Source organism: Trachurus japonicus, chromosome 21 (assembly GCF_045865225.1).
Source record: "Trachurus japonicus isolate A0001 chromosome 21, Traja_1.0".
Taxonomy (NCBI): domain Eukaryota; kingdom Metazoa; phylum Chordata; class Actinopteri; order Carangiformes; family Carangidae; genus Trachurus; species Trachurus japonicus.
In genome coordinates this window covers 1,841,494-1,858,462 of record NC_140927.1, presented here as the reverse complement: position 1 = coordinate 1,858,462, position 16,969 = coordinate 1,841,494, and the positions used below count along the sequence as shown (strand labels likewise).

The 16,969-nt window shown below is 42.1% G+C and overlaps 1 protein-coding gene across 4 annotated transcripts in view; it reads right to left on the bottom strand.

Moving 5' to 3' along the window:
• glsb (glutaminase b) overlaps window positions 1–16,969 on the bottom strand; it is a 42,947-nt gene that overhangs the window by 13,212 nt on the left and 12,766 nt on the right. For 2 of the 4 annotated variants that reach the window (XM_085764902.1, XM_085764903.1), the window contains exons 7-14: window positions 14,945–15,003; window positions 9,721–9,753; window positions 9,072–9,130; window positions 7,940–8,006; window positions 6,230–6,280; window positions 5,727–5,903; window positions 4,445–4,576; window positions 2,387–2,479 (exon numbers count right to left, since the gene is read on the bottom strand). In XM_085764902.1, the coding sequence (XP_085621028.1) occupies window positions 2,387–2,479; window positions 4,445–4,576; window positions 5,727–5,903; window positions 6,230–6,280; window positions 7,940–8,006; window positions 9,072–9,130; window positions 9,721–9,753; window positions 14,945–15,003 (671 nt within the window). Of the gene's footprint in view, window positions 1–1,371; window positions 1,952–2,386; window positions 2,480–4,444; window positions 4,577–5,726; window positions 5,904–6,229; window positions 6,281–7,939; window positions 8,007–9,071; window positions 9,131–9,720; window positions 9,754–14,944; window positions 15,004–16,969 lie in introns of those variants that run through there. The other 2 variants (XM_085764904.1, XM_085764905.1) reach the window with 2 other exon arrangements.

The following is a 16,969-nucleotide window of genomic DNA, read 5'->3' as shown; positions in this document are numbered from 1 at the left end:
CGACAACATACTAGAAAGGAGAAATTAACGTAATAGTCTATCTTTAGCTGGAGGTCGCTGTTTGTTGTGATCTGTGTCAAAATCTCACCACGCCAGAAATCTCGTTCTGAAATCTTGCGATAACTCATGGCAAAAACACCAATGGGGAATACTGTTACCTGACTGAGGTGAAGAGAGACGACCGGAGAATTTCCAAATTGTAACAACAAAATGTTGAGCTACTCTTCGCGCAGCTTTCACAAGTTAGGGCTAGCTGTGCTGACACTCCTGTCGATGCACTGCGCCATGCCGACCACAGGGTCTGCTGTGCTTTGACCCGGATGACTACTGCCAGTCAAAGAAGAGGCGCGCTAAAGGTAGAAACATACGTTCATTTCTCCTTTCTAGTATGTTGTCGGACACTGTAACTATCTAAACCTGTCAGTGTGAAAAAAAGGCAGGTTTATAGGGCGAACTTTGACGGGAGCCACTTGCCCGGTTGAAGAGTGTTAGCTGGGCTGCAGGCTGCCTGCCCGGCTCAATACTGGAGCCACCTCAATACAAGTATTATCCATCACTCACGTATACAGAAAAACATATGAAAACAGGGCCCAGGTTGAAAAAAAAACGAAGTTTTCCTTTAAAGAGAGATGGCTGCGTGCTGAAAGTAGAAACTTGTGAAGTCACACACAGTCCAGGAGAAACAGTGTGTGTTCAAGACAACAAACAGAGCAGATACAGGCTGCTAACATGAAGCCTCAGTGACTCGACAACGCTGGTCTGTTGAGCTGCTGCTGCAGCACCGTCTGATATCACTTGTACAGACAATCATGCACTGATGGATCGTCATCTTTTTGCCGCCGTCACTTATGGCTCTTAGAAAACCACAACTGGTGAATCTCTAGCAAACATATAATAATAATCATAATCATATATTAATATGACTGTGTGTGTAAAAATACAACTGAACATTCAGCCATGACTCAGGTCAGTGAGTCTTCACAGATATTTTCAATGGTTTGATTGTAATGATTCTAATAATAAAAAGCAAATCCTGCTTCATTCAAATCCCTTCAGATTCAGAGCTCATATAGAAACTAAAATCTTAACAGACGTCCAAGCGTTCACAGCCGACTGATATGTTAACAATAAAACTCCATTGACCCAAAACTTTCCATTAGTAAAACCCAAAGACGCACCGTGTCACACACACATCAGCATCTGCTACAACGGGCTAATCTCTAGCATCTAAGGCCTCAGTGTGAGCTACAATAAGCAATCATTCAAACAAAGTAGTCAGACTGTTGGTCTAAAGACTGGCTGCGCTCAAGCTCCACACACACACACACACACAACACACTCGCATCATTCTTTTTTTTGGTTTTTCCCAGGTTTTTAAATCAAGACCAAGTATGTGTGTTAAATAGTTAAAATGAAACAAACAAAACAAGAGAAAAACAAACAAAACAAACATTTGCAATAAAGGGGTGAGATGGAACGAGAGCACAACCTGTACACTGTACATCAGATCCTACACACACACACACACACACACACTCTAAGGCAACCAGCAGGTGGAGGCTACGAGTTCATCTGGAATTCAGAGGACAAACAACAAGTAGTAACTCGTCCCGTTGTTCCATCACAGACACAAACAAAAGCTTCCCAGTCAGTAACCGCTTCACAAGCAATAAATAATCCTCTACATAATTTATAATATATAAATATCCAAGGGCAAGGAAAGATGGTGCTGCCGCTGCCGCTGCTGCTGCTGCGAGAGATCAGATGAGGTGGGGGTGTGCGGGACATGTGGGTTTTTTAAGTCTCACTCGCTGACAGTGTCCATCCTATAGACTACAGTGGTGGAGCTGTCCTGGTGCGACTCAGTGGGAGACACCTTTTTCCACAGAGGGGCTTTCAGAGCTAGCTCTTGTTGGAGGCTCTCGTAATCCATGGGTCCGAAGGAGTACTGCTGTTTCAATCGACACGGATAACAAATTAGTCTCACTCCCTCCGTGGGTGTGTAGCTGTAGTGTATGTGTGTGTCTATGTCTGTGTGTGTGTGTGTGTGTGTGTGGGGTCTGCTGTTATTTGTTAACGTTAGCCGAGGTGAGATGTAGAGTCACAGTTTTTCCTGTAATTTAGTCTGTAAGAAAGGACACGGCTAGAAAGATGTGTTTGCTGGGAATTCAGGAAACAGACTGAGGAGAAGAGAGGACGAGGACTGTCCAGTGTTTCTCCACATCTGACATTGTGTGTATTTCTCCTTCAGGTGTATGTAAACGTATATAAAGCTAAATGTCAGCTACGCATCGGCTCTAACCAGCGTCGCCCACATTCACAGAGGAATAGGTGCCCTGTGTGTGTTTTTGTTCTCACTTCACAACGGTGTGTTGTGTGTCCTTACCCGCTGGTCCCCTCCTTCTCTGCGGGGGTCGTGCTTCTTGGCAAAGTGCCTCAGGTTGTCGTAGTTGTGGAAGTTGAAAAGCTCCACGAGGTCCTGAAACCAAAACACGGGTAGAGGCGTCAGGATGGTGAACACACGATTAACTCTGCACTGTAACAGTTGACACATTAGCACATTAGTAATCTGATTACATCAGCGGCAGAGGTGAATGTGGTTACCGAGAACTTATCTGCTCTCTCTGAACCTGCTTAATCAGTTGTTGATGCTGGAATAATGATTACAGTCACTGGGAAGTGTGTCAGCCAGGAACGCTCAAGGACACTGTTACACAGTTTCCACTAATTAAAGTGCATTTCCTGAATAAAACGTGGTTGAAGGCTGAGTGTCAAGGTTGAAGCCAATGGTTGAAGGCAGAACAAAAATGTCTAGACACACACTGCACATCCCCCCAAAAAAAGTCACCAACTCTAATATTTGGTTGGACCACCGTTAGCTTTGATTACGGCACGCATTCACTGTGGCATCGTTTCAATAAGCTTCTGCAATGTCACTACATTTATTTCCATCCAGAGTTGCATTCATTTTTCAAAGATTCTCAGTGGGGTTCAGGTCTGGACTCTGGTCACATTGGACCACATTTCTTTCTTGAAGATGATGGTTCCCAACTATCCTTCCAGTTTGCTAATATTGGGTTACAATATTAGCAGTCAGTCTCAGCAATCTCCTTAGATTATTTATTTGCTTGGTGCCAATAATTTGACCCTTCTGAAACAGATTAACATCTTTCCACAACCACCGGATGTGTCTTCTGACATGGTTGCTTAAGAAATGAGACTGCATCAGTTTGTTTTTTTTTGGACAGGGAGTGTATGTACAAGCATGTCTTGTTTCACTTACTTACAGGTCCCATACCCTACAGACCAACACTCACTAACAGTATAGATGTCCTCACTCACGTCATCTGATCTTGTCAGCCAATAGCAAGTGGAAGACGTGATGGTTGCCTGCCATGTTTCAGTGTTTAACTAATAAAATGATAAGCAGTAAAAACACTCTGGAGCCAGCCCTCATGTCTTTTGTCACTTTCCAAACAAGTTTTATGACAACTGAAACGTTGCCAAACATTTTGCTAACGGCTGACATGACGCTACATAACGTTACGCCTATCTACCTGACTGCCTGTGTAGAACACCTGTGTGTCAGTTTGCCCTTTGAGGTTGCCATGGTGATTTTACTTGCCCTTTGAGGTTGCCATGGCGATTTTACTTGCTTAGTTTTTTTACTATGTGACACAAGGATACATACAAATGTATGGGAGGATGGGGTCTACAAACCCCTCACACTCGTTTCTGTAACATCTGGAAAAACTCTATTCAAAGAGACAGAACCATCCTGAACACGTTCATGTCCGAATATGCTTCCACATACATTTTGGTGTTTGTTAGGTGAGAACTGTGGGAACTAACTGCCATAAATCAACCACTGTTGAAGATATCAACAGACTGAATGTAGGTTGAAGAGCTGAAAGGTTTGTGAACAGTTTGAAGGTTGAATGGAGTGCGTAGCTGAAGTAGTTGAAGTTGAAAGAGGCTGAAGTTTTGAAGAACATCTCCATACATTTGAATGGTAAAAAGAAAAGAAAAGAAAAAGTTAAATAACTTTGTCTCCAGCATTCACACTAATAACCTTTTTTTTTTACCCATGAGGCAATACATATTTCTATTATCATAGGGAAATGTATTCACCCTGCTGGCTAAGAAACAGACAGCCTTTGTTCTGATCGATTAGACTGAACCATCACAGTCCTTGATGTACTGAGTAACTGTGAATCCATGATTACCGTCTACCTGGCTAGTGACTCATTATTGATGTCAAGCTGCAGCGTGGTAGGAACATTGGCAGCTCTACCAGAAACCATCTCATGCTACTGGAATTTTGTTTTTACTCTGGTTAGAAGTAACTCTAGACTACCAGCAGTAACTACCAGCAGTTTTTTTTTCCTTCTAGTCTGATCATGTTTTCAGTGCAGGGTGCAGCGACCTGCTCCTCCGTTCGTACCGTGCAGAACTGTATTCCTCTGACTGAGTTTCCCAGCTTGTCCAGCGGAGGCGACCAGCACATGATGCCCATGACATTAGGAACAACCAGCAAGATCCCCCCTGCGACTCCAGACTTGGCCGGCAGACCGACCTGCAACAGGGAAAACAGACGGGTTACATAATGTAAGCTGTGTACGTCTGCAGTATCAGCAGGGCAACAACACACCGCTGAAAATAGAAAGAACAAGTCAACGATAATCAGCAATTTGATTCTTAGTAGCATCTGTTTAGGAATATAATTTCTGTTATTTACAATCAGATTAATTTTGAAGAATCTTTGAAAATATAAATATATTATGTATTCAGATTCTTCTTGCAGCCATCTTTATTTTGTTAATATCTAAAGTAAAAGGAGTTGTTCTGAGGCCATTGTTTCTACCTGTGCCTTGTTTCCAAAATCCATCCAGAACAAAATAAACCAAAAAGGAGGGAAAACATGAGTCTGTGGATGTATCCTCACACTTTGTGCAGTTCCACATATGATCTATCATGAGAATCTGAAATGCTGAAGATGTTCACACGTTGCTTGAACTCTCTGCACTCTCTGCCATCAAGTCTCATTAAACCGTCTAATCACAACCCACACATCGGCTCAGACTTGTGACGCCACAGCTCTGTTGGTCCAAGACCTAGTCTACTCTGTGCTTCACAAAACATGCTTCTATCAAAACAAAATCAGTTTTATATGCACAAAATGCTTGAACAGTATTATAGATGTTTCAAACACTTATTTGGTATACATGGACACATGACTTCCCTGGGCCATCACTTTATGTTTATTACTTTTGGGCAGCTTAAACAGCAGATCCAAGACCAGTCATTATTTCTCCCTGAGGTAAACAATGCTGAGTGACAGGACGATCATCAGAGGAGGCTCTGGTTTAACGTGAGGTCGTCTCAGCTGAGACCAGCTACGATGGCGAGGACCAGGAAGAGCCGTTGGAAACCTGTGGCTACATTTACTGTATGCAGAAAGTTCTTGTCATGTTCCACTGCAAACGTTTAATTTAAAACTACTGAGTAAATTAAATAATAGATCTGAGAGTCTGTAATCAACCTGTAATCAAGGAGCTTCACCTAAACACATGCAGATGTTGTATTCACAAGCATTAGACAAAAACACCGTGTCAGGTTCTTGGCGTCTTGTCAAGTTACTGCTTCATTTCACCTCTTTGATTCTGACCTGTTGCCGTGTGGTGAGAACGACATGGCAACAGGTGCATCCTGTGTCCTCTACTCACGTGGAAGGCGAACTGTCCTGAGAAGTCGTACATGCCGCAGGAGTGCATCAGACTCAGGGTGTTCCTCACTGCCTCGGGGCTCAGCACACGCTCGCCTGTGATTGGGCAGATCCCGCCGTTAGCCAGGGTGGCTGCCATGACGCTGGCGCTCTCACAGGTAACCTCAATGGAACACAGCTGTGGGGGGACGGGGACACACAAAGGACAATTATTGCAATTGTCACACTGCACTCACAGAATTATAAGATGTGAGCTCATGGTGGGACAACATCATACTGAGACATACTGGGGTTTGTTTCCTATTTGTAGGATGGACATTTGTAGCATTAACAGAGCAGGTAAACAGGAATAAAGGGGATTGGTGGCTGACAACTGGTAGAGAAGCAGACACAGGCTCTCTGGCACTCGGGACAAAAAATCAATGATGAAGAAGAGAAGCAACAAAACAGGAAAACGATAATCTGAACTTGATAAGAAAAGAAGAAAAAAACAGCCACACTCACTTGAAAGTAGAAGTCCAGTACAGATGTCATGTCTGTCCCCTCTGGAAAACACTGCAGAGAAACAAACACACACATTTATCAACTACTGTACATTCCTGTGTTGCTGCAGCTGCAGATAAAGAACGACCGCATTGTTCAGGAGGCAAAATGGCAGGAGTGTGCTGCAAGAGGGTTTGTTTGCAAAATGAGTCAAAAAGAACTAAATTATCAGGAAAATGACTAAACCCGGCCTAAGGCGTCACATCAGCACAGCAGCCGGCGTCGAGGTCCATTAGAACTTTATTAGAATCCAGTTTTTCTACTGAAAGTAAATGTAAACTTAAGAAGAATCACAATGAGAAGCAGAACAAGCTTCAATCTCCAAATTACACTGGAGAATATTTCCAATTCATCTGGTGAGTAGAAGAGATCGGGGCATATGGCGACAACTTCTATAAACTTCATCACAGTTTATTCATTTCAGAAAAATATGAACCTCTAGTGCAGCCTGCCAGAGGAAACATAGATATTGTAACACACTAGTTTGGCATCCAGTGAAAATAATGGCATCAGTTTAGATCCTTTTGCAACTAATGATTTATATCTTGTGGCACCACCATATAGATATATAGGAAATGTGTTGAGGCTTTAAGCATTTAGTCGACAACTCACTGTACAGATTATTGTATAAGAGCTGTTATTTAGAAAAGCTGGTAACAAACCAGTCCTCCTGTCTAAAGCTCAGTGGTTATACTGCTGGTAACAGACACAGAGCAGACCACAGGTATCATCTGCTCAACATGCCATCCAACACCACTAAAGACACTTCAACACTGAGAGGAGGATACAGTATGAACACATTTCAGAGGAGCTTTGGCAGAGCACACACACACACTGCAGTTTAAAAACTCTGAGGTGGTCTGTGTAACATCAGAGCACATCCTGATCCCTGTTACAAGTCACATTCAGACTCATGTTACAGATCTGTCTTTAAAGGGATAGTTTCAACATTTTGGCAAATTGGCCCATTGCCATAATTCCTCTTAGGAGTAGGTTTAGTAGGTTTAATTGTCGGTGCAAGTTATTTTTAGAACGGCAGAGCAGAGCCGCGAGCTGCTCAGAGCTACGCTACGGTGGCTAATGGAATTTCTCATTTTCCCTCATCAAAACACACAATCCAACAACTCCAAAACGCTCTGGTGGACAAGTTGTGACCTGCACATTCACCACGCTATGAGATAATAACGGAACGTTACGAGACAGAGTTGATTTCGAGGCAAATACAGAGACTGCTTGCCGAAAAACTGCCCCCGACGGTAAGGGTGCATCAGCGGTTTTGTATGAATTTACCTAGAAAACAACTCTGTCTCGTAACGTTCTGTTATTATCTCATAGCGTGGTGAATGTGCAGGTCACAACTTGTCCACGAGTTGTTTTGGATATAGGTCAAGGAGGGTGCACACTACAACCACTTAGAAAAAAAAAATTAAAGTCTGTGGATCAACTTGTTTGTTTATTCTTTAGATAATACAGAGGAAGATAAACTGGGCATGTGACTTCACCCTCATCATTCATTCACCTCTATTGTTCAGTCTAAGTTCCCCTTGTTCTGTGTCTATTCACAATGAAATGTAATTATTCTCCACTTTCCCTGTGTTTTGCTGTCAGGCAGAGAAAGAGAGCAACGTCAACACAGTCAGCAAATCATGCATGACTCATCCAAGGTCAAACCTTTTTCTCTTTCAGGTAGTAGCCGATGGCGAAGTTCCTGTCGCCTGACTCACGCTCCGACTGGAATCTGTCAAAGAGCAGAGCACTCCCGTTACACAGATGAAGGAAATGGTTGCACTGTGAGTGTGCATGTGTGTGTGTGCATTTACACTTGTGTGTTGAAATTCCACCACCCCTCGCCCCTCATGTGTACTGTACAGCCAGAGCTCTCATGCCATCATGTGATCAAACTGCAACATGAGCTCCAGGACTCGGTCTTTTTCCAGAAACATTGTTAGCGTGTGGTGTCATCATCACTCATGAACATGCTAGTGACATTTACAACACAGACAGACACCTGCTCCTACCCTCATCCTTGATAGACTGAGAAAATAACCACTTTACCTTTCTGCCAGTTAGAGCCTGCTGATTAATAAAATACTTTATAATTACTCGTCTTTATTTGTCTCGTTTTGGTGAGCTGTAGTGTATCACCATACAGTACACACGTCTCTAATGAGAAAAGGCTTTCTAGGTTCTGCCCCGAGAGAGGAGATGAAGATCTATGATAAGTTTATCCTCTTATCACACATGTTACCCTTCTTTGTGTTTTTTATCGGAAGTGTTGACTATATCTGGCTCTTTCTGGGCTTTATATGTGTGGATGCAAATATATGTAAACTACATGACCATGTAGTGGTGGTCAGAGGCAGGTGAAGATCAAAACATGGCGACCCAACTGACAAACTACTAAACTACTGAAATCAGGACATGACATGTAAACAATAATATGTCCAAATGCAACAAAATACATGATTTTAAATTATGTTTCAGCCTTTTGCACTAGTATTATATTGTTTTTAAATTATGTAGCAAATTATTTTACCTTTGTCTAGGTTGCTCCCTTTGCACTTGTAGTGTAAATTCTATTGTTTTAGACATGGTAGGATATAATTTATCATATATTTCCTCTTCGTATTATTTATTTTCCTTGCAAATTTCCCTTTGGGAATCCTATCTGGATATATTTACCTACATTTAGCTTCACATCTACAAGTGTTGGAGCACATCACCTTGGACCAGCGGTGTGAGGGAAACATTTACCAGTCTGACAGACAGATTTAAGAAGAGTGGGGATTTAGAGGGAACTTACGTGGCGTTGCTGAAACCCACGTACTCATTTCCTGCCATATTTTTCAGAAAGTTCATGACCTGCAGAGGAAAAGAGGAGGAGAGTTCAGAGTGAGGACATCACCAACAGAGTGAGCTCATGGTTAAATTCCTGCTTGGTGGTAGCTTTTCCACAATCTGATACCTAATACTAGTTGTAAACAGCATGTAATCTAGTGACAGTAAACCATTACCTATTATAAATGAAATATTCAGTGTCTCAGTTCTACACCTCAGTCTAACTGTATGTAGTAACCGCACACTGATTGTTTTAGGTGTGGACTTTTTGACATTACTATGCAAAATGAGAAAAGCTGTAAGAGCCTCCTGGTTTTTCTTTTTGGATTGTGTTGTGTGAAACTTGTGCCCATCAACAGCACATCCCATAACTGAGGGTTCAGCCCACTGACCGACTGATTGTAAGACTGACTCTATTTTGCCACTTTGCCGGCAGGAACACATACAAAACCTGCTTAGAATAATGGATTTAAGGGAATTATGAACTTAGACAAAGTATAAAGAGAAAACAGGACTGTAGTAAATACAAGATCATTATCTATACTGCTCATATGTATATTTATGACTCGTCTCTTTCTTGAAAGGTTAGCTCAGTGTTTGACTTCTATACTTACATAGTCAAATTTCTCTGCGTTGCCTGCACCTTGCTGAGGACGGAACAGAAGAGTAAGGGGTTAGCTCTCTTCATTCACCGAGACATGTTGCAGAGGATAAGCACAGCATCATTCAAATGATAAAAGACTACTGCTGACAAATTAAAAGTACAGATTTAGAAGATATGAATATTATTGCAAAGAAAAAAAAAATCACATGAGCTTTGTCAGAGAATTATACAGGTACAAAATATTAATAGGATTGGCTTGCAAATAGGTTACAAAGAGGTCAAGTCTTTTGGAGTTAAAAGGAGATTTAGTAGACATGTGAATTACCAGTTTAGCCAGTTAAAGGAAGACATGTCTCACCATTTCATCTCACTTTCACTAATAATTCATGTCTAAAAAAAAACTAGAATTCACCATGATGGCCTGGACTGTGTGTTTCTACATCAAGGATGACTGTACAGAAATGTGGGTGTATGCGGGCAAGTTTGTATTATGGGTTACCATAATGCAGGTGTGCAGGTGTGCATGTGTGTGCGTTTGAGGCTGTACTGTAGGTCAACATGAGTCATCTGAGCAAAGAGCCCATCGGCCAAAAACAGTGGGGAGAGGGGAGGGAGGAATGCTCCTCCTCTGAGAGTAAGATACAGCTTGTAGCTCAGTGTGCATTTATCAAGTCACAAGCTAGATGATGCTGCCTAGTCCCACAGAGAAAACACAGCAGAAGGAAAATAAAATAGACACGCATGCACATTTAAAGTGCTAGAGCATTTCACATGAATTCAAAATACTGAACTGTTCATGTTTTGAATGGGTTTGTTTAACTTTACACTTACAAAAACGACTAATGCTTCATGTGTGACTGACGTACATTTCAACTTCTACACTTTACTGTGCAGAAGATAAAAACAAAAACATAGGTGACACTGATGGAGGTGTTAAAGAGGAGTCACTAAATGGGATTTCTACAGAGCTGATTGGAGGAGAGAAAGAGAGAGAGAGAGAAGAGGGAGGATCAGGGGGAGGATGGGAGAGTGCGAGGAGATAGATATGGAAAAGGAAGAAAAAATTACCAACGTCATTTGACCTGCAGCAGCAGTCATTATTTCCCACAGTTCCTACGTCTGGAAAATATGCAACAACATACAAAAACAGCAACAACATGTAGCCTTCAAGCACCATGTAACAACAGTGTTTTGGGGGCAACCATCCCATAATTTTTCCCCCGGCCGAAGTCAAAAGCCAAGAGGGCAACCTGACTGGATAAGCTTGACATTTGTGCTTTAGTTAAGAAAAACAAAAACACATTGAGACAAGTGGTGACAATGGTGAGTGGATGTGGATGGACACACACACACACACACACAATATGGTCTCAACAAATAAAACGGGTGATGGTCTCTGATCTGTCAGTTCATTAACAGTCTGCTGTGTGATGAACGACCTGTTGATACAACTCCCCACACGCTGCTTCATACATCAGCAGGTGACATGTTGGACAACCTGTTTTTCTTGACTAAGACAACCACAGGTGTTGACTGTGTGAGGCTGGATATGATCTTTGAGACTATGCATGAGAACACAACAGAGATTAGCCCAGTGTGGATCTGCTCACACCACTTCACAACCATGTTTGAGGAATAGTTCAACATTTTAGTATCGAGGCTTACAGGCTTTCTCTGTGTTGGTACAGAAGGTTGAGTCCAGATGTGTTCAGCTAGTTTAGCGTAAGGCCACACAAGTGTGAGACAATCAGTGTTTCTGGACAAACAGCAGCTTTCCACAGCGACCACATCTTTGTCTTTTTATAGTGAGGTTGCCAGGTTTGGTTGTTGATCAAATCCTGTTCACCAGCTACAGTATATCCAACCTGCTGACAAACAATGCACAAGCCCAATGTTGGGCTCCAGGCATACAACTCTAAGACAAATAGTCATTTTTCATTTTCAGGTTAGCTGGATCGGCCTGCCTCCAAGCCAGCTGAACACACCCAGACTCCAAGTGCAACACTGTGAACGCAGCATGACCCCAGACTTCAGATCACATAGGGAACAATTGCCTGCATGGCAACATTAACATTTCTTTAGAGTTGTATTACTAGCTGATCTTGATCTCCATCAACTCCTGGCAGAAATATCAGCTTCTCTAGCAGCTTTGTGTGTCTGCCGTTTGGTTTGACTTTTCCTGCTCATGATTTCCTGATATTTGTTGAAAACAAGGTGAATGAGAGAACGAACCCAAATGCAACACTAAAATCACCTCACTCTGCAGACAAACACAGATGAGTGCAGACTGGAAATAAACATCTCAGAAAAGACGACTGATACAAATTCTGAGAGAAAGCAAGTAAGTATATTCGCCCAAAATGTTGAACTATTTTAGAGGCCAACTCGGTCACTGCAGTCTGCGATTGCTTATGTTTCATTCAACACAAATCACTGCGACTCTCTGTAGAGTGCTGCAGGAATGAGTCATACCTACCAGCTTGGAAATTAGTATTTTACCCCCTTCTGTTCCCTCAGCTCAAAGTCAATGGACTTTAGTGAGCTATCTGGAATACAGCAGTAAATACCCCAGCTCCGAGTCCTTTCAACCTCTGCATATTTTATAAAGGCTGGTTGCTAACAAGTCACTAATTGTAACTACAGAGGTTGTCAGGGACTTTAACCATCATCAGGCTGAACACTCCAATGGATCTGCTCAGTGGTCCACCTGCTCTTACTGTTATTGCAAAGCTAATTCAAAGTACAAGTTAACATTAGCTTTTCACTTCTGGTGATTGTATTCATGCTTCAAAATCATACTGTGGTGTTACAAGTGAAGCTCAATGTGTCAGTATCATGACTTGTTTTCTGCAATAATCCAAAAGCTAATGTGATGATGGTGGTAATAATAATAATAATAATAATAATAATAATAATAATAATAATAATAAGTCTTTTTGTTGATGCTAACTCCTGGTTGGCCGACAGTAACGCCTCATCCCTGACACTCTACAGCCTTTTTCTGTTTGACTCATGTGGGATCACAAAATGCTAAACTGTCCAACTAGCTAGAAATCCTGGACACAGCATTTTGTGATTTAAGATTTGAGACGCTGGATTTGTCCTGTGCACTATAAAAAAAATAAAAATCGCAGACCGAAGCGATGGTGGCTTCTTAACGTCACTGGTTAAAGAGACACAAACCAGAGGTGTGTGGTGGACATGAGTGTGAGCAGGTTAAGCTCCAGCATTCCCTCACAATGACTTTGTTTACCTTGCTCATATTTACAATAGATAGTAATCGTTTTGACATGAAGCCCTTGGTTTCTTCCTGTTTGAAGCCCTGGGTGACTGCAACCAATAGATTTTCCATAAAAATGACTACAAAGAAAAAAATGTCTTCACAGTTAATGATCCTTCACTGGATTATTCATTAATCTCTCGCTCCACTGGGATAAACATCAGTGAGCAGCCCAGTGGAAAGATTATTTGTAGTGCTTTGTTTAAAAATTAACTTTGGTTGGACCTACTTCAGAAACGTGCAAGACAATTGTGTTGTCATCTTAACCGCTGTAAAAGCACAATAAAAGAGCAGTTTACACACACACACACACACACACACACACGTTTAGCTGTTTTAGCGTGTACAACCACTAGCTGCACTTATTCAAATCAACCATCATACTGTAACATGGGCTTCCCGAGTACTGACTAAGGTGTAGCAGTTTGCTGATGGTGTACCAACAGTCTTTCATCCTACCAGGCAACAATTTGCAGACAAATGCCAATGTGTCAACACAAACTATCTGGTCAAGAATATTAGAAAGTGTAAACTTAAGTTATACACTTCTGAGTTTGCAAGATGATGATGCAGAGGAAACACTGATTTTTTTTAAAAAAGGAAATGGGTTTCAATGACGCATGGACACTGACAACGCACAGGTCCCAGACCTGGAGACTTGTGACAGAGCTAATCTGTTGTGCATGAGATCCACACTCAATCAACATCACACAGGCCCCATGCTTCAGCATGCGTCTGGACACACAGGGGACGGTGTGGACACCGTCTACGGTTTAATGCTCTCTAGTTGTCCTGCTCTTAACTCAAATAGAAACTAACAATCACACCTCCAGGGTTTGAAATCTCATCAAAGTGAATGCAACAAGGATGAAGCACATCATTAGTCAGTTACAGTTCAAAGGCTAAGGTCAAAAGCTGGACATAAAGGTCATGTCCAATAGAAGCTGCAGTCAAATACCAGTCCTGAAGTTGGACACTTTTGTAGCAGTAAACAGATAATGAGAGGAGGCTAATCTGGAGGTACTAGAAAGCAAATATCTGTAATGCATCCTGTACAGCTGTGAGACTGTGTTACCAACAGCTCTAGTTGGAGTATGAATGTGTGTGTGTGAGTGCCAATAATTCACTGCTGATCACAGCTTGTAATTGAGCTTGGTAGAGATTCAAATTTTGACCTGATCAACAACTGCCAGTGTGAAACCAATCGAAGCCGAGATAAGCCAGGTTAAATCTGCTCTTTAGATGAAGTGAACCTGAGCCGCAGCTTGTTTGGTTTGGTGGACGGCCAGTCGTTTATTTTTGTGACTAATGAAGCAAACTAACTGTAACTGGAATTCAGTCTTCACCCAGTTACCTCCAAGAAACAAGGGCGAGGACGTGTCAGGTGAGAATCTTTGTCAACTTCCTGTCTCTTGGTCAACAGCCTGGTCTGTGTGCACCTGCGTTTGACTGCGCTCTCTGTCCAGGTTATTTTCAGCAGGGACAATAACAATGTGTGTGCTGTGGCAGCTAAGCATCCTTCAGGATAGATTAGCACAGGCCTTAATCACCGCAACAAGACACATGGCCGTGGACTAAGCTAGTGACCTAGAAATACTTGAAGCTGAGTCAAGAGTCATAAACATGTGGACGCGCTCATGTCTTCATGTTACTGACGCAGCACCGACGCTACTCAATAATAACTAGGAGGATTTTGGACAGGGTGTTAAATCAGAAAAGTAATCAGCGTTATAGTGAGTCATCTAGTGTGTGCTCAAAAGGAAAGTGGGTTAATTAGTCTTTCTGTGCTACCAGTGTTGATATTAACCTTGGTTTTATCTCCTGGATCAAACAGCTCAGTGATACCCACCGTACAGGAAATGTTCTAGCTAAGCTAAGTGGAAATGACTGGACACAGACTGGACATTAAAACACACATGGAGAAAAGAAAACATAAGAGTGTTTGTGCTTTTACCTTTATCAGTGAAGTACAAACAATAGCGCCGGCGTTCACCATGGGGTTGTGGGGCTTATCTGCAAAGCAATGAGAGTGTGGGTTAACACTCGGCAGGCGGTCAAAGTGTAAATGTTTAAAGTCTGAGAGCTCCGTCTATAGACACATCAAACAATAACAATCACACACATTGACATTACTGCAGATAATAATGATAATATCCATATCACTGGTATGTTGTAGGAAGTCAACTGATCTTTGTACCTACTTCCAGAGGAGCGGTGGCTCTATTACAAATCCTGCTGGAAGGATCAACTACTATGGAAGCCATTAAGTCCCCTTTTAGGATACAGTGAAGTCCTGTATTGCTGTTAACTGGTCAGCTGTTATGTGACCACCACTGGGCAGAGTTTACTTCCTCTTCCTATTTCTTGTAGAAACTTGCACCGGGTTTTTCCCACAAAGAGAATTACGAGGTGCCTGCTTCGGCTGAATGAAGGCGTATTTGTGTAAATCACCTTTTTCTGAAAAAGCGGTGTGCCTTTGTTACCGCAACTGTGGCGTTACATGGTGGTACTGTTTTGTAATCAGCGCATCGCACAGGGTGAAGCTGCTGCCAAAGCTATCAAACCTTCCTTTGGAATTTCCTCCAATGAGCTTCCGTTCATTGCTACCGTGGCCGGGGAGTTGTGCCCTGATATTTGGTGGCTGTTTAAAACAGGTGAATATTGTTCATCCACTTCCTTCCTAAAGCTTTCCTAAATCCATGTTACGCCCCCACTAGTAATTACTTTAGGTCAAGCTGACATTGTGAATCATAAAAAAAGGCAGTTATCAGCTGATTCATGTTCCTGATGAGAAGTAGTAAACAGGAGGGGATTCAGGTGACCCGTCATTGTTCAATGCATATACTGTAGGTTACGAAACAAGGAAGAGTTATACTTGAAAGTAATGGGCCCTTATACTGCAGCATCTTGATACAATGGTGGGTTGCACCCTTAGGGTAAACTCCTGTCACCAGTCTGCAGTGGTATGTATATATTTGTAAAGGGGTAGGTATGTATACTGTCTCTGTTGGACTCCCTCTGTGCGTTTGTTTGTCTTTGTTTTTTTTGTAGAGGCTCTGTTTTGGCTTGGTTTAGACTTATGGTATGGTATGTATGTCTTTTCTTTGTTTATATGACTTAAACGTCACTTTTTATTCATCTCATTTTGAACTACAAATCCTCATGAGACGTGGGTAATTAATGTTTGTGTAATTTTGAGATTAAAGATGAAGATGAGGGATGTTACAGTTGTTTGTGAATATGACACAAAGGCAGAAAACCTTTGTTTTGGGGCTAAAAGTAATAATCCTCTTTGTTCTCCATTGATCTGTTCTTCATTGGTCTATTATTTCCTTCAATTAATCGTTTAGTTCTTCCTAAGATGTCATGAACAACACACACGACGATGCATCTTAACTGTCATCATTGGAAATCCACATTCAGGATTCACTTGGAATATGCTGCGTGCAAAAACAGTTGAAGATGTAGCAGGTATGCACATGATCAGTACTGAACCACCTCCTCCCCGTTTGCTCATCAGGGTTTGTTCACTGGGTTTTTCCTGGCTCCAGAGAGGAAGCTTTCCTCCTTTTGAGACCTAAAGGAGGTCAAGTGCAGCTCTTACATCACCTACAGCTCATAGGTGTGTGATCGCCTTATGCAAGACACAGGCCTGAACTGGACGAGGCAAGGACCAAAACCCTCTGACAGGATGTGATGACAGGATGGCTGCAGTTTAACCACCAGTCTGGGGATTGTGGAATTTCCTCCAACTCAACCCTCCACAGCTTTTGATAACTGAGAATTTTGCTTCATATTAAAAACGCCCCAGAGAGACATAAACATTACCCGACAATTCATGTGCTGGGTGGCGACTCACATGTTCGGTTTAACCCGACCACGTTTATTTTCACAATGCTGGTTCAAATAAATAAAAACGCTTTTTCCACGAGTTCTTCCAGTGTCGGCTTCTGACTCATTCACTTGGCAGCTCGGTCAC